Source organism: Thamnophis elegans, chromosome 2, assembly GCF_009769535.1.
Source record: "Thamnophis elegans isolate rThaEle1 chromosome 2, rThaEle1.pri, whole genome shotgun sequence".
Classification (NCBI taxonomy): domain Eukaryota; kingdom Metazoa; phylum Chordata; class Lepidosauria; order Squamata; family Colubridae; genus Thamnophis; species Thamnophis elegans.
Genome location: NC_045542.1, coordinates 663,040 through 681,551, shown reverse-complemented (window position 1 = coordinate 681,551; position 18,512 = coordinate 663,040). Strand labels below are relative to the sequence as shown.

General features: G+C 44.4%; 1 protein-coding gene across 4 annotated transcripts in view; it reads right to left on the bottom strand.

Moving 5' to 3' along the window:
• The window catches only part of SLC44A2 (solute carrier family 44 member 2), a 50,495-nt gene extending 33,765 nt beyond the window's left edge, over window positions 1-16,730 (bottom strand). For 2 of the 4 annotated variants that reach the window (XM_032208961.1, XM_032208959.1), the window contains exons 1-2: window positions 7,525-7,607; window positions 1,915-1,963 (exon numbers count right to left, since the gene is read on the bottom strand). In XM_032208961.1, coding sequence (XP_032064852.1) covers window positions 1,915-1,963; window positions 7,525-7,561 — 86 coding nt within the window. In that variant the 5' untranslated portion in view covers window positions 7,562-7,607. Of the gene's footprint in view, window positions 1-1,914; window positions 1,964-7,524; window positions 7,608-16,558 lie in introns of those variants that run through there. The other 2 variants (XM_032208958.1, XM_032208960.1) reach the window with 2 other exon arrangements.
• Window positions 16,731-18,512: the final 1,782 nt, after the last annotated feature.

The window sequence follows — 18,512 nt, the reverse complement described above, 5'->3', positions numbered from 1 at the left end:
TTTACAGTATAAAAGAACAGAAGAACAGGATGGGAGGAGACCTTGGAGGTCTTCTAGTCCAATCCCCTACTCAAGCTACACCATTCTGGATCCTATACCCAGGATGGCGAACCTATGGCACGCGTCCCACAGGTGGCACGTGCAGCCATTTGTCAGGGCAGGTGAGGCGTTGCGCTGGCCAACTGAGTTCAGCCTTTTGTAAAGCCATTTTTCGTCCCCCCCCCCCCCCAGGCTCTACACGCTTTACAGGAGCCTGGGGAGGGCGAAAAGAGCCCCCCCCCCCACGGAGCTTCCCTGAAGCCTCCGCAGCGCAAAAAACCGGCCCTATGGGCAAACCGGAAGTTTGGGAAGTGACTTCCGGTTTGCTGGTTGGATCGGTTTAAGCCCTCCGGAGGCTTCAGGGACCTTCAGGAGGCTTCCCTGAAGCCTCCGGAGGGCAAAAAATGACCCTACGAGCAAACCGGAAGTCTTGTAGGGTCCTTTTTTTTGCCCTCTGGATGCTTCAGGGAAGCCTCCTGAAGGTCCCTGAAGCCTCCGGAGGGCCTCCGGGGGGGGAGGCCGTTTTCGCCCTCCCCAGGCTCCTATAAAGCCTCTGAAGCAAAAAAGCATGCAAAAAATGGGGGGGGAATGCCTCTCCTGCACGCATGCACACTGGGGTGGTGGTGTCGCACATTGCATTATGAGTGTGGCACACCTACGCACGACCCCCCCTGCGCTCCCTCCACTTATGGCACGCAAGCCAAAAAATGTTCGCCATCGCTGCCCTGTACCCTTCTAGACAAATGGATGTCCAATCTCTTCCTAAAAACCTCCCGTAGATGGACTACTCCCAATTTCTGGAGGCAAAAGCCATTCTACTCTTCTCATTGTCAGGATATTTTTTTTAATAGTCTTCCATCCGTTTCTTCTTATCCTGCCTTCAAATGCTTTGAAAAATTGGCTGACCCCCCACCCCCTCCTTATTGTGAAAGCCCCTCATATGTTGCTATCATGATACATAACTTTATGGCTGATATCATGAGATATATCTTTATGAAAACTATCTTGTGATTCCTTCATTTAAAAGAACCATTTCAGTATGAAATATAAAGGATTCATCCACCTTCTCTGCTTACCCTGACACACAACTTACCATTTAGTGAGATACCTTTAAAACAAAGCTTCCATCCTACAGGCCTCCCACAGCTGGGGCAGGCTAGAGAAAAGCTAATCAGAGGGATTTTAGTATAAAAACAATGTTTTCCCTGCACGGAAATTGCTGAAGCCTTTTCCTGAAGTTAGTAATGTTAGAATTTCAGTCAGAAAAAAACAACAATCACTCAGAGTGGTATTGGGTGGTTATTTTAATTTTTTTTATAAGCTACCATAAATCTGAATTATCCTTGCAATATTTAACATTTAAACTAACAGATATATATTATCAGAGAATAAGAACAATAGTTCAATAGCTATTCATGAGTTAGCATGATAATAATTGGTTAAGAACCTACAAAACAAATATTTGTCTGATCATCAGAATAAGGCAACTAATGTGACTCCTATAAAAATAAAATGCTGGCTGATGAAATTATTTATGGATTTTGTAATATAAGATACAAATTGAAATGTTGATCTGATCACATGCCAGTAATGTCAGTAAAATTATATTATCATCTTTGTATTATAATTAAATAATACTATAGCTGGAAAACAAATTATGTCCATGCACAAAGCAAGAAGAGTTTCAGGTCTAAATCCATCCTAAGCCTTCCAAAGAAATAATCAAGACCCCCTCCAGGACTTTCAATAGTTATCTTTTCATTATTTCCCAAAGGGAATCAGCAGATGGCAATAAACGGTCACTCTGGACACACCGTAATGCACTGAAAAATAATAGCAAAAATCTCAAACCTTTTACCAACAGGGCGGTCTTACCTGTCATAAATGGGGCCTTTGAAAGTTGGGTCATATTTATGTGGTGTCCCTAAAAATGAGATTGTTAAGTTAGACAACTTATATAACTCAAGAATATGTAAACTGGGTATTTTATTTCCACTAGTCCAATAAGATAAATATCACTCTGCAAATTCTTTGTCAGTATTCAATAATGGCACGACAATTCTCAGCTTAATTTGTAGAAACGGTCTACACAGAAGCACAGGAACGCAGAAAATATAAACATGCAGGTGGGATAAGAGAGTATGACAAAAGGATGGGGGGGGTTCTGTAATAGAAAATCAGGATTCGAAGTATCACTGTACATAAGTTTGTACCATTTTTCTGTTTGCTTATAGGATGTGATCTGTTTGTTATGACTGACATTGATTCCAATATAACAAAAGGTTCCAATTCCTAACATGTTTATTCAAATCTCTGGAAAATATTTACTAATTTTGTGCTGCATGTCTTCTGCATGGATATTTATCTGCCTGAGAAGAGCGATCTTACACTTGGACCAGAACAAAAACCACTAGGTTCTTTTAATTGTCAAGATGTTTGCTTATAGGAAGATTAACCTTCATAATTTATAATTATCCTCCTCATCAAAGAAAATCTACTGCAAAGGATCTAACTGTAAAGAGGTTCTACTGCCTTCTCTCCATCCCAGATATCCACGCTACAAAAAACAACAATCCAGAGACTACAGTAGTTGTACAGTACAATAGTGGTAGCTATTGGGATGCTGCCGTTCTGTTGGGAGCGGGGAGTCTTGAGGGGGATTTTTTTGCAGGCTTCCACTTGTTTTGTTGTACGGGACCTTGAGGAAATAAGGAGGGGGAAGGAATGTGCCTCGGGTCATCCTAGGGAGGAGGAACGGAATGCGGCTGAAACCATCTGCGCTATCTCAGCGATGGAGAAAGCATAACTGAAGCTGCTGAATGACAGATATCATCTTCTGTGCCTAAGGCTCTCAAAACATCTTTGCCAACTGCGATTGACTCGATGACGGACTGGACATTGGGAGGGGCTTTGCTTGCAATAGTTTAATTTAGCACTTTGAGCAGGAAACCTCAGATCCTGCCTAGATCTCCTTGCTATCACTGTCTTTCAATAAAAGTTCCTTTTAAAATGCTTCAAGAGTTTCAAGAGTTTTGTTTTTGTTTGAGAAGATTGGCAAGACGGGACAGTAGGACAAGTTTCCGCAAGATTCCTGGTCATTAATGGAAACTTTGGGAAGACAATCATGCATACCAAGAGATCCCCAGACAAGGGTGGTTTCAAAAATTTTACTACCTATTCTGTGGGTGTGGTCTATTTTGTGGGCGTGGTGATCATGTGACTGGGTGGGCATGGCCAACTTGATGTCATTCACCAGATGTCATGGATTGGGTAAAATGTATCGTCCCACCTATTCATGCTGTGTGGGCGTTTTTCTATCTCTACATCGAGATAGAAAAACGCCCACACAACATGAACAGGCGGGACGATACCTCCTGCCTGACAGCCATTTGGAAGCCTGCCCTTATTGATAAACGAGTCCCAAACATGATGAATGACACCAGGCCCACACTCACAAGAGCCACACAGGATGTCACCACCAAACATCCACAAAGAAAGCAGACAAAAACCCACACTGATGATGAGGCACGACCAAGGACCAGAAGCCAGACTGCAAATGCACCATCAGCCTCTTTAAACCCCTCCTATCCTTACATGAAACACAAACCCCCAACCAATCAGAACACAGCCAAGCTCCCACCCAATCAGCTCAAACCCCCACTGGCAGTTAAAAGGAAGAAACAGCCGAGATCTCACATTGCTCCTGAAAGCACGAAGCCTGAAGATGAAGATGACGAATGAGACTTCGTCGAAACGTCGCCAAGACACCTTGGCGGGAGAAAACCCGAATATCTAAAGACCTACATACTTACACCTGCAAAAACCTCAACATATATATATACAATATTATGATGAGAATAGCTGGGAATTGTAACCAAGTCCACGTTCCGGCCAAAAATAAGTTGGGGGTGTGTGTTTAAAATATGATTGCTATATATGTATACTTTTTTTCTTCTTCATTTCTTCAAAAAATGTTAAAATTAAAGATGTTTATTGATATGAAATTATAAATATAATCAACATAAAATGGAGCTTGATCAGAGGCTGAAATACACCAAGTAAATGAGATGAAGAGTGTGGAAGAGAGGAGAGAGGTAAGGGAAGAAGAGAGGGATAGGAGAGAGGATAGTGGGGGGAGAAGAGGAAAGAAAGAAGGGGTGGAAAGGGGAGAGAGGAGAAGGGGAAGTAGAGAAGAGAAAGATGACAGAGGGAAGAAAAGAGGTAGGGAGGAGGAGGAGAGAGGGAGAAGAACATGATGAACAGGGTACAAATATGGTGTATAGAGAGCAGAGGAGCCAATAATCATTTTGGGGGGTTGATGGTAAGCTGAATTTATGTTAATATTTAATAATACAGAATAATGGTGGGGAAGTAACAGTATACATATGGTTATTTGTTATGAAAATGAATAGATAGATAGATATAGATATAGATACCCAATACTGTTAGTGAAGATACTGAAACACAACTTGTTGAAAAGTTGAAATCAAGAAAATTCTCAGTATAAATGAATGAATCAATTCTGAGAGACAATGAGGCCCTATTGCTAACCTATGCAAGATATATTGATAAAAGTGAATTTGCTGAAGAAATGTTATTCTGCAAATCATTAGAGACCACCACAACCACTACATACATACATCTAAAAAATTACTTATGTATCAATGGAAAACATAACATCTTGTCCTGCAGATGGTGCTCCTGTTGATGGGCAAGAAAAATGGCTGCTTGAAATTGATGAAAGATGAGAATCCAGAAATGCTTCTTGTGCACTGTGTTATTCATAGAGAGAACTTAGTGTCCAAAAATATTTTTCCTATTCTCAATGAGGTACTAAAATCAGTTATAAAATGTATCAATACTATCAAAGCTAATGCCAAGTGTGAGTGTCTCTTTAAGCAATTTTGTGAAGATAAAAACGCAGAGCGTGTGAGACTTGTACTTCACACTGAGGTAAGGTGGCTTTCAAAGAGAAATTGTTTGAAAAGATTCATGGAAATATATTATGTTCTTAGTGATTTTTTAAGCCTGAAATGAAGAAGCTGCTAACCATTGATGGTAAAGCATTTGGACGTTATTTAGCAGATATCTTTGAAAAACTGAATACGTTGAATAAACAAGGAACAAATAAAACTCTTACTGATGCAGCAAAGCAAAGATATTTGGCTTCATTACAATTATAGTGTTATGTCAAAAACATATTTCTGACAAAAAAAATGTACATTTCATTGGCTAAAAAAGTGTGAGGTGACTGATGCTGCTATACTTGTCATTGTGAATCATCTGAAAATATTGGCCTCGGATTTGAAAGAAAGATTTTCAACAAATTGATTTTCCAACATGGGTAGTGCAGCCAGTGCTGGTGGATCTATCTGATGTTTCAATACAGTGCCAAGAAGAACTCTTGGAAATGCACACGATGAGCCACTTAAAACTTGAAAATATAAAAGGAGTGATGGCATGTCTTTGTGATGAGGCAGAAACTAAATACCCAAATTCAACCGACTTTACAAGAAAACTGCGGTTACCGTTCCCATCTTCATATTTAGCTGAACGTGGCTTTAGTGCTGTCAATGATTTGCTACTGAAGAAAAGAAATCGACTGGATATCACTGAGACTCGAGAATGAAGTCAACTAAATTGGAGGCTAATATAAAATCTCTCTGCAACAGGCATCAATCACAAGGATCTCACTTACTTAAGTAGACTAAAGCTGCAATCCTACAACATTTTCCCAGGAGTAAGCACCACTGAAGACAACGGTCCTTACTTCTGAGTAGACATGCATAGGGTTGCATTGTAAACATGATCTTGAGGTGAGCTCAAATTGTACTTTGAATTTGTTATTTATTTTAATATGTATACTAATTAATAGGATTAAAGTATTACAGAAAAAGCTTTCATTAAAATTATTTTATATTTATGCATTTCAGTTCTCTATTATATGTTTTGAAACTTTGCTATTTTTTCATATCCCTTCATACTATTATTTTTAAGTTCCTCAGTACTTCTAGTATCTTTCATTCTTTTATTTTTCTCTTTCATGGATGTTGTGTTCCTTGGAACCTTGTTTAAACCAAGTTAATGGCCTTTTAGGCTGCCTCCGTGTGCATAGGAGTTAACTTTTTGAATAGTAAGAATTATATGTCATGGAGGGGGGGATCAGTATTTTAGAGATGCTTAGGTGGGGCATGGCCAAAAAAAGGTTGGAAACAGCTGGTCTAAAGATTGGTCATCCCACCCCCACAATTTTAGTTGAAAGCCCTTTGGATAAGCTGCGCCAGTCTTTTCCTGAATACATTCTTCCTGGTTCTGATGAAGCGCCTCCCATTCCTTGCCAGAAGCCCTTGTTGTAGGTAATGCAGACAGTGGTCTAAGATATATAGTCCATTATATTTAAGCCTTAAATGTTTGTTTACAACGTATTTCAAATCCCTGCCCTAGATTTGTTTTCTTGTCTTTCAGTCATATTTAAGATCCCACAAGTATTCAAATCAACAGGGATAACCACATAATCCAGATTTGAGTCCTTTTTTCCCTACCACTTTGGAGGCAGGCTTGATTATCACAACACTCAGGGGAAAAACTCCCAGTTAAAATCTAACAGCTCTATTCCCACAGCCTCCCTGTGGGGTTTTTTCTCAAGGGAGCCCCAGCATTCATGGGACAGAAGGCGGCATCCTGTTCCAGGGGACACTTGGGGGGGATGAGCCATTTTGCTGGGCCATTTTGCAAAAGTTGCTTTTATTAAATCAGGAATTTGAGTATTAAGACTAGGGGACTGTGGCATTCATTATATGTTGATGTATCAGGATTGTTACAAATCACCCAGAGCCTTTGAAGTAGGCAGAAGACAAAATGTTGCCCAAATAAGAAAACTGCGGTACTTTAGCTTGAATAATAATTAATGACTTGAATTTATACGATCCAAACTCCCAGTGACTCTGGGCAGTTATTGTCAGTCTGTTTCTGTGCCATGCCAAGAGATCGCTTTACAACTTGCGGAACCACAAACGATCCACTCCATTTTTAGCAGAGTTTCAGGCACCTGTAAACTCAGACATTAAACAGGGAATTGCGGAAACGAGAGCGGTAGAAGGCGAGCTGGCCGGGGCAAAAGGCCTTTGCGCTGATCGGAGCCCTGTTCGGTTTGCTCCATTATTTGACTCTCCTCCTCCTCCTCCTCCTCCTTTCCTAGTGGTTTTCCACAGTATTCTCCGCAATATCTTCCGGAGCCGCCTTGGGAGCCAAGGCAGATCCGAGGAAAGCTGCTCCACGGCTGCCAAGCAAACCCAGTCACCCAGCACAAGAGATCGCCCAGACTCTTTCCTTGGTCCGGAGGCGGCCGAAGCCTAAGGCTAAGCCGGGAACGCGGCCCACCGCGGAAGCCGCTTCCCAGATCTGCCCCCGGCCAAGACCACCTGCTGCTGCCCCTCGCCAAGAGCGGAAGAGGCCGGGCAACCCATGCGCTCAATCGGGGCTTACCGTGCTTGCCATAGTAAGTCTCCTCTTCCCTCGCCATCCCCTCCGCCGCCTGCGCTGCTCGCCTTGCCCCCGTCTCTCCCCACCTCCGCCCGAGTCAGCTGCTCAACAGCCGCCCAATGAGGCGCCTCGGACCGGCTCTCCCTCGGGGGGGGGGGGGACTAACCAAATCAGCAGGAAGGGGGGGGGGAGAAGAGCCGCCCAATGCTCCTTGACAGGCGCCCGTCTGCGCTCCAAAAGCCCCCGACAGAAACCGCCTCAGGGCGTCGCGAGAGTCCGGGTTTCGTCTTCCCCACGCCGGTCTTTTTCCAAGCAGAGCCTCCTGGGACGCTCCGTTTGCTCAACCAAACGCAACTCCGAAAATCTCGAAACTACCCCGCCTCTCCCCCCCCCCCAATGGGACGTAGCTTTCCAAAGAAGGGAGCAGCGACGGGGGGGGGGGGAGTGAACTTGGGTTTCCATCTCTATTTCTGGCCTCCTCCGTTCATTGGAACTTGGAGTCTGCAAGGCAGCCTGAAAACGCTCAGCTGCGTTTCAGTTTGATGTGTTGGGAGTTAAGCAGAATTCATTCAATGCTTTGGTTACCCTTGAGCTGCTCGTGTCAACAGAGGAGCCCCCATCCGCTCTCTCCTTTCTCCCCCCAGTTACACCGAGCCTTGCTCAAGCTGAGACTTTCCAGCATTCCAGGGCTGCAATGTTCAGGATTCCCAAGAACCACGGAAGGTTAAGGGATCGCATCTCATCTGGAAAGGTGCCAAGTGGCTCCATCTGACCTCCTCCCTCCCTTTGTAACTTTTTTTTTAAAGACATTTTATTTGATCCTGTTTCTGTTAGGAACTTGCTTCTGGTTTTATGCTTGGGAAAAAAAGAAACTTGGATTTTAATTCAAAGATTGAATCATTGTCTGCCTGGCTTGTAATGACTGAATGGAACATAAACATTTAAAGCTCTAAATATCCTTAGCATTGCCTTGGATAGAGTTGGAAGTCAACACCTTTTTTCTTTTTGCCCCCTGCACTTCCACTTCCTCTTTTTAAAATTTTTGTTTTTATTATATTTTATGTTATAATAAACCTCAATAAAAGTGAATTTTTTAAAAAGGGAAATAAATAGGAATTGATAAATCTGCTACTAGGGCAATTTACAGGTGATGAAGAAAAGTTTTTCAATTTCTCCTTTGCTTCTCCACAAGCAAAAGTTTGTTTAAACTAAGCCAAGCAATTAACAAACACATTGAATCTGCTAATAACACTTTCTAATGCCTTGGTAAGACCCACACTTGGAATATTGCATCCAGTTTTGATTACCATGATACAAAAAATATGTCAAAACTCTAGAAAGAGTGCAGAGAAGAGCAATAAAAATGATTAGAAGACCAAAGGCTAAAGCATATCAAGAATGATTGCAGGAATTAGATATATCTAGTCTAATGAAAAGGAAGACTAGGGGGGACGTAACAGTCTTCCAAGATTTAAGGGGCTGCCAAAAAGAAGAGGGGATCAACCTATTCTCCAAAGTACCCGAAGGCAGAAGTAACGGATGGAAACTAATCAAGGAGAGATTCAACTTAAAAACAAAGAGAAATTTCCTGACAGTGGGAACAATTAATCAATGGAACGGCTTGCCTTCAAAAGTTGTGCTCCATCACTAGAGGTTTTTAAGAAGAGATTGGACGGCCATTTGTCCAGAATGGTGTAGGGCCTCCTGCTTAAGCAGGGGATTGGACTGGAAGAACTCCAAGGTCCCTTCCAGCTCTGTTATTCTTTTAAACTAATGCAAACTGGGATACCAGAAGTAAAAGTTGTGCATTGATATTTTTCATCAAAACAGTTAGCTGTGGATCCTTTGGACAGAAAGAGGGAATGAAAATCCAAGGAAGAAAAAGACAAAGATTTAATTGAGATGGGAAAAAATAATCTACCAAGAGGTTATCAGCTACTCCAGATATTCTTTGCTTATGGTAGGGAAGGCTCAGGGTGAGCTCTGCAATATCACTGTAGATGAAGGAGAAGGAACCAAAAGGACAAGAATTCTGCAGGTTGAATAGCCGAAGCATTTCACAATTTTCAAGCAGAAATAGTAGTGAAAGTGTGTAACGGTGTGTAAATAAATTAAATCTCTTCACTGAAAGCTCTTATTAGTATATCATGACAGGTATGTTCTCTGTTACACCCAAGGATGAATCCCATTTGATTTTACAGACTGTACAGATGCAAGATTCTTATAAAAAGAGCCTTATTATAGACTCAAGTCTCTTGTAAAAAGAGGAAAGACTTGAAGGCGGACAGAATTCCAGTGATCCTGCTATTCTCTCAAATTATTGGAACAAGTAAAATCCCTTTCAAAAGAAGAGCATAGGTAGGTGTTAGCCTTTTCAAACACTCCATCATATGATTAGTTTATTTAGTTTAGTTTAGTTTAGTTTATACTTTATTTGTATGCCGCCCTTTTCCCTGGGGGGACTCAGGGCGGCTCACAATTGAAGGGAGGGGAAAGACAGACAGGTTACAAACATAGAACCATACATCATTAAAAACACAACAGTCATACCAGTCGAGTGGGGTTACAAGTCTTTAGCCCCAGGCCTGTTGGAACAGCCAGCTTTTAAGGGCTATGCGGAAGGACTGGAGGGTGGTGAGGGTACGAATCCCCACGGGGAGTTCGTTCCAGAGGGTCGGAGCAGCCACCGAGAAGACTCTCCTCCGGGTAGTTGCCAGTCGACATTGACTGGCTGATGGAATTCGGAGGAGGCCTAATCTGTGGGATCTAATCGGTCTATTGGAGGTAATTGGCAGTAGGCGGTCTCTCAAGTACCCAGATCCACTACCATGAAGAGCTTTGTGGGTGGTAAGTAGCACCTTGAAGCGCACCCGGAGATCAACAGGCAGCCAGTGCAGCTCGCGGAGGATAGGTGTTACGTGGGTGAAACGAGGTGCACCCACGATCGCTCACGCGGCCGCATTCTGGACCAGCTGAAGTCGCCGAATACTCTTCAAGGGCAGCCCCATGTAGAGCACGTTGCAGTACTCCAGTCTAGAGGTCACAAGGGCACAAGTGACTGTTGTGAGAGCCTCCCGGTTCAGGTAGGGACGCAACTGGTGCACCAGGCGAACCTCTTACTCTTATATGGTTGAAATTCCTGGATGCACAGCCTGGCACAGCCATCTTGTCTGTTTGACCTGAGCTCAGCTAAAGGCCCTCACACCTGGCATGGCTAGATATGAGGAATTTTGCTGTCTATTAGGACAAAGCCATAAAAAACCTATGAAATGCCCTCTATGCAAATTCTCTGCTCTCCCAGAGCAGTTCTTGCTTTTTCTTTCTAGTAGTTTCAGACCCAGCGGTGGTTCATTACATAACCACTATCTCTATCTTAGGCTGCCACAATCATCTTGCTACAAACTTTTACTTCCTGATTCTACTCTTCTCCATCCTGCCTGAATTCTCTTGCAAAACCTGAAAACAAAATGAAAGGAAGTGAGACAGAGTGGGATAATCAGAATGAAATAGACTCTCATTACAAAGGCTGGAGTTTGTCATCCTGGAGTTTCAAGTAGATTAATACAAGGGTACCTTGGTATTCACCCTCAATTGATTTTGGGGGACATGATGTATTATTAAAAGGGATGAGTACCAAACAGACCATGTGACTTACCACATGAACCTTTGTTTCAACTGGGAAGGATTTCCGATCTATCCCTTTTCTTACCTGAGTAACCTTCCAAGCCAAATTCCTATCCACTCTCTGCAGCTGTCCCCCATTTTCTTTTGCAGCAATTCTCATTGTTTGTTGAGTCCCAAACAAACGATGAGTACTGGGACAATATCTTCACATCAAAATGTTTCGAGGACCAAACTTGATAAGTTGTGAAGCAAATCACACTTAAATGAAAAAGACGCCACTATTGGCTGGATCCACACAATTCTTAACCCGGAGAGCTCTCTGTTTCCACCTAGCGGCCAGGCGCACTTTTGGAGCCTAGATCTGGCACCCTTAGCAATCTTTCTCGATTGCCTTTCCTTCTGATTCCATTCTTTATTTCGGCTCCAGTAGTACGGCTGCCTTTGTGATGCACACACAAAACCTTTCATCGGATAGGAGATCACATAAAATGTTTTGTGCCACAGCTTTATTGCTTTGCTGCAACAAATTAACTGAGCTCTCCAATGGTGGGGTTCCAAAATTTTAGCTACTAGTTCGATGGGCATGCCTGGGTTAGAGGGGCATGTGACTGAGTGGCCAATGTGACAACACTCACGCCCAAGCCCACTCAATCACATACCCCCCCCACCTAGCCATGGCCACAGGAAAAGGTAGATTTTTTTTAAGGATTTTCCCCTATCTATCCCCGCCCCCCATTTTGCTAGTTGCCCCCCTTTCCCCACTTCCTCCCCCCCACCTCTTTGGTTGCTGACCTTCTGCGGTGGCTGGCCGAAGGCCACTGAAAAGTCCTCTCGTTGGTGAAAAAGCGGCTACCCTCACCGCCATCTTCTTCACGCACGCACATCCCATTGCCTTGGAAGTTCAAGTGAGTTGCAAGGCAATAGGGTGTGCGAAGAAGATGGCAGAGGGAGAGGAGAGGGGAAGAGAAGAGAGAAAAGGGACAGAAGAACGAGGAAAGGAGAGGGAGCTTGGGAGGGATAGGAAGAGAAGGAGAGGAGCAGGGGAGAGGAAGGGGAAGAAGGAAAGGGAAAGGAAAGGAGGAAGGAAGGAAGTAGAGAAGGGAGGGAGGGAGAAAAGGAAGGAAAAGTAGGGTAGGGACAACATAAAATAGGCGTATGGGATGGTAAGCAAAGCAATCTCAAATGCACATATTTCTATGGAGAAATAAATGTGTAAAAATGATAAACAGAATAAGAATAATAACTGTGAATTTGTACCTGTATATGTAAGGAAATAAAAAATAAAAAACCTTTTGCAAAAAAAAAACAACCCTAGAAGTCATGCAACTTCATGGTTGTGACAGAGGTGAAGTTTGTTGCAAAAGGTCCGTATCAGAGCATTGCTTTGGCTGTAGAGATGAGGGGATACAGTGTACTCTCTCCTTGGAGATGGGATAGTGTAAACAGTGGGGAGTAAGGAGAAAGAAGAGATAAACTGTTACTGCAGGCAAAAAGAGAGAGGGGAGGAAAAAGGTAAAAGTTAGAATTCAGGGCAGGGGCATTTGTCTCAAGAAGTAAACATGCAGAAATGAGGTAACTTTAAAAAGAAAACCGAAACCAGGAGAATACGGACAGCATGAGGGAGGGGGGCATGTTTGTTGGCCAAGAAGACAACACACTCTTGGAGTGTGAGTGTATAGAATCAGAACCTGCCAGGGAAAGATACGATGCCAAGGAGCAAGAAAGGGCATTCTAAGAAAAAAGGATGAAGATGTGAAGCACTGGCATCGTTTTCAACTCCAGCCAGTGGTTTTGAAATCCTTACACTATATCTTAAATTGCCAGTCAACGTATGCTTTCCTTAAATAGCCATCAAACCTCACTTCCCTATTTCAGAGTACTGATTATATTATCTGATAATGAAATATCAGCAAATAAAGCCTCCAGGTTCAGAAAGTATCAAGAACCTGAAAATTGAACCACGTGTTACTTAATATTGCAAAAGGTATTCTCACTGAACAATCAGAAGGAAGAGCTGCTTCTTGGGGCTCCACAGAAGCCCTCCTTCAAAGGGTCCTCATTGTAGCTGGTGAGGCCAGTCCCAACTGCTTCAAAGCCATTTTGTGTTTTGAGAAAAAGCAAGAGGAATGGAGGCAGCTTCTCTTAGAGCAGTCTTTCTCAACCTTGGCCACTTGAAGATGTCCGGACTTCAACTCCCAGAATTCCCCAGCCAGCATTCGCTGGGAGTTGAAGTCCGGACATCTTCAAGTGGTCAAGGTTGAGAAACACTGTCCTAGCCACTGTCTTTCCACTGAAGAGGATGAAGGTATCTGAGGCTTTAAATCAGTCTTTCTCAACCTTGGCCACTTGAAGATGTCTGGACTTCAACTCCCAGAATTCCCCAGCCAGCCTTCGCTGGGAGTTGAAGTCCGGACATCTTCAAGTGGTCAAGGTTGAGAAACACTGTCCTAGCCACTGTCTTTCCACTGAAGAGGATGAAGGTATCTGAGGCTTTAAATCAGTGTTTCTCAACCTTGGCCACTTGAAGATGTCCGGACTTCAACTCCCAGAATTCCCCAGCCAGCTTCGCTGGGAGTTGAAGTCCGGACATCTTCAAGTGGCCAAGGTTGAGAAACTCTGTCTTAGAGCCATCGTGGTCACGGGGGTGGAGGTGGGGAAGGCAGCACATCCTGTGAAAGAAAGGAGGGAGGTGGCACAAGGGGTGGAGAGAACTCAGTGAAACAAAGAAAGAGGCAGATCTGAAACTTTAGTTCACTTTTTAAATACAGGTAGACCTCAACTTATGACCACAATTGAGCCCAAAATTTCTGGTTTTTAAGTGAGACACGTATTGAATTTTGCCCCATTTTTGACCTTTCGTACCACAGTCGGTAAGTGAATCACTGCAGTTGCTAAGTTAGCACGTGACATGGTTGTTAAGTGAGCCTGGCTTCCCCATTGACTTCGCTTGTCAGAAGGTCACAAAAAGTGACACAGCAACGGTCGTAAGTATGAACCAATTGCCAAGCATCTGAACTTTGATCATAAGATCATAGGAATCCTTCACTAAATGAACCATTCTAAGTTCAGGGTTAACTGTGCCTCTTTGCAATTTGGTAGGCTTAGCTCTTATTATACTTCTTGGTTGATTTCTATTCATTTCAAAATCCTAGTTTATTGTATAATTTTCATCAAGCAGCCTTTTGTATCTGCCTCTGTATTTTTATCATGCTGGGTCCTAAAAGTTAGCAGGTTACAGCCTGCTAACCTTGTTCTGGTTTTAGTTTTTTATGCTTTATTTTTTATCATTATTGTATTAAATAGTTGTACTTAAAATGCAGTAATTATAAAATAAAAGGTTTTTTTAGATCCCTTATGAATTTGAACTATAAATATGCATAAAAACATATGGCCTACCTACCAAAGACAGGTATGTTTGTTTGTGTGTGAGAGTAGTAGTAGTAGTAGTAGTAGTAGTAGTAGTAGTAGTAGTAGTAGTAGTAGTAGTAAAAGTAGGGAGACAAAGGATGAAGGAGAGCTGGTTCTGATTAGCATTTGCTGTCAATATTGGAACATTCTTCGCCCTATCCTTTTGCACACAGATCTGCTCTTGATTTTAGCAGTCAAAAAAAAATCCTTTTTCTGGCTATATTACTCAGCCATTGAGATGTAAGAGCTATGTAAATAATCCATGAATCTGCCTATAAATCCTGGCTTACCTTCTCTCTTGCTCTAAAAGAAGAAGCAAGCAGCTGTCAACAAAATCTCTGCCTATGTTACATTTACACAATTTTCCAATTTCTCTTTTGAGAAATTGACCCCTGGCTCTAAAGCAGAATCTTATTACATTCTGGGAAGAACCATTATGAGTCTTCTGTTATCTACATTTGTCAATTCAAGAGCTAAAGAAAGAAAGACTATTTCACAGACTAATTTACTAAATTGATTCCGTTGCTATAACCACAATCCCCCCCCACTTTTACCCTTTTAGGTTGGCAGCTTGAAAACAAGGCTATATATCTCCCAAGAATTGGATTTAGTACAGGGACCTCTAATTATGAAATAAGTGACTTATTCAATATTGTCTTAAGGGTCATCCAAGTGAAACTGTTCTGGTACAAGATGAATAAAAACAGAATTTCTATTGCCTTGGGGATGTCTGAGTGTCACTTATAAGGCAGTGATGGCGAACCTGAAGGGAGCATGCACATGGGCGGGAGGCCCTGGGTGCCAGAAATGGAGCACTTCTCCCGTGTGCACATGCTCTGCATATGTGTGCGCGCTTGTCTGAGCTGCAAGCAGGAAGAGAAGCTGCCCAGGGGACATGCGCACACCACAAAATTAACTTCTTGCACAGGAACAGGAAGCTCGAATACAAAGCCCAGAGAAGGTATAAACAAAACCCCATTCTCAACTCCATTTTGTTGGTTGCCCAGAACCACAAACCCCTGTGGTTCCACTTCATCATTCAGCCATTTCTCTCATCCATGTTTCCAGTGCCTTTCTCCCAGTTTGTGAACTCAGCCAGAGCAATATTTCTTCCAATACCTACATTTGCTGATACCACCATCTCAACCAGGGAAATGGCCATTTTCATTAGCTCTCCCTTCTTTCTGCTCCATACTCCAGAAGTCAACAACAGCAGAGACAACTGGGGGACTAACACATTCAGTGCAATACTTCAGTCTCTTGAATTAAACCATGGCACAGACTCCCAGGGCAAGAGGGTTTTCTTTAAATGTGATCATGGCTGGAAGGAAGATACGACATCCAGCACAGCAGCATCTCAACTCTCTCGATGGGAGGACTGTTGCTGATGTTGAATACACAGACCTACGCAACTGCCGAGTATTTCTGCTTACAAACCAGAATGAGCTCACAGCCACCTGAGAGACGCGCCGAAAAAGAACGAATAAAGAGCCCCGAACGGAGCCATCTGACCCGCGTCTTGGATGCACACCCTGGAGCCTGAACTGGGGACAGGAGACGCTCCCTTCCTGCCTTCCAGCGGAGGGACCAGGGCTGGGGACGAAGCCCGGGCTAGCAAGCCCTCCGGTCTGACGGGCGGCAAGGCCGGCTCGGGGCTGCTGGGGACCAACGCTGGTCTTCTCCATCGGCTGAAAGGCTGCCCCGAACCCCCGAAAGACGCGGGCCCCTTTCGCTTCCCCCCCCGGGCTTACCGGGGCTCTTTCCGTAGACCGCGTCCCCCTCCCAACAGTTGCCGCCCGGGGAAGCGGCAGCACATCGGTCGCGTCGGCGCCTTGACGGCGGGACCCCGGCAGGACGCCCAACGGCTCCGGGCAAAAGAAAACGCCGCGGCCCACCTCGGCTGCCGGCCCGCCCTCCCAGCGCCTCGGGGCCGCTTTGCAAGGGGTCTCCCGCGGCGAAAGGGCGCTTCTCCCTCCCCAGCCGTGGAAGCCGCGAGGGCCTTTACCGTGAGCGCTGCCTGCCTCCGCGGGCTCCTTGTGGCTGGGGTCGCCGTCCATGATCGCTGCGGAAGCCAAGCGCAGCTGCGAGAAGGCACCGCAGCAGCAGCAGAGGCGCCTCGGAGGCCCCCGAGGGACCGCGCGTGGGCGGGGAGGCCAAGGGAGAGACGCGCCCGCGCCACCGGCTTCCGCTGCTGCCCCGCCGGGAGCCCGAGCCGCCTGGGCGCCCCCACAGGCCACCGAAGCGCGCCTTGCTCCGCAAACAGAGAACGCGGGAGGAATTCCGCCCAAGCGCTCGAAGGGGGAAACCGCCGGAGAAAAGGGCAGAAAGGGATTCCCCTTGTGAAACTTCCCTTAAAAGGCTTTTTCCGTCACTGCTTCATAAATGTTTCCAATGTAAAATCAGTGTAAAATGCTAAGGGAAATCTCCATATCAGGAATGTTTAATGGGTGTCTGAAAAGCCCTTCTCGTCTATCAGACTTTCTAGTGTTGTAGGAAGTTAGCACCCAACCCCTTCCTAGAAAAATGAAATATTATGGGAAATATTGAAAAGGCAGAATATTATATTTCCTCGGATACGAAATGGGGAAACATATTTTTAAGTAGGAAACAGACTCACTTTAATTCAATTCAATTGTCAATTTAATGGGTTTATATGCCGCCCAATGCCGGGGGGGGGGGGATGGGGGACTCAGGGCGGCTTACAAGTACAAATAAAATAAAATAACATACAGGGGAAGAACGTAAAACAATACAAACATTTTAAAAACACAACATACATCCAGATTGATTGGGGGTTGACTTGGTTTGAGTCAACAACCCAGGCCTGCCAGAACAGCCAGGTTTTGGTGGCTTTTTGGAAGGGTGGGGGGGGGTCCGGATCTCTGCTGGTAACTCGTTCCACAGAGCCGGAGCAGCTACAGAGAAGGCTCTCCCCCAAGTGGTCGCCAGTCGGCACTGTTCGGCAGACGGCACCCAGAGGAGGCCTAACCTATGAGTTCTTATCGGACGTTGGGAGGTGTGTAGCAGGAGGCGGTCTCTCAGATATCCAGGTCTAGTGCCATGTAGGACTTTAAAGGTAATCACCAGCACTTTGTAGCACGTCCGGACACTAATAGGGACCCAGTGCAGCTCGCGGAGGATAGGTGTAACACGGGTGTACCGAGGTACCCCTGATATCGCTTGCGCGGCTGCATTCTGGAACAGCTGCAGTCTCCGAACACTCTTCAAGGGCAGCCCCATGTTAAGTAGCCCCCACCTTTGTTAGTGGGCCATTTAAAAAAGCCTGAGACAGTCTATTTTACATGACAAAGATCCCTCCCCGTCAGCTCCAGGGTGATGAGGTTAAGGCATGATAGTATTAGCTCTTTACCCATCTCTCCACAGGGCACCTGAGAAGAAGCCATGCTCAACCAAACTTGGACTGAAAACAGCCTAGAGATGTGCCCCTGCATGGCTCCATGGGAATCTGACAACCAATCAGAATACATTTCTTACACAGGAACAGGAAACAGAGAGGTGGGGCCGAATAGAGTATAAAAAAACCCAGCAAGCCCCTCCCTCGGCCCTTCTCTTCTTCTCCACCAACATTGAAGCCTGTGATCCCCTTTTCTGTTCAGGGCTCAAGCCACGTGGTCCTGTCCACCAATAAACCATCTTTCCAAGCAGCCTCCATGTCTCCGGTGTCTTTTTCTCCACTTGGAGCTGAACCCAGAAGGACATTTCTTCCAATAGTGTGTTTCTGGGTTGTTGAACATGATATTAAACATTCAGCTGAATGTTTTCATTTCTTTTGTCATTAACATTTTTATTGAGTTATAAAGTAATGTAAAATACAAAATACAAAGTAAATAGGAAAGCAATAGAAAAGGGGAAGGAAAGGTGAGGAAAGGTAAGAAAAGAAAAAGGCTATTTTAAATGCTTGTATTTGTAGTTCTTGTGTTTCCCTTCCCCTTTTGGGT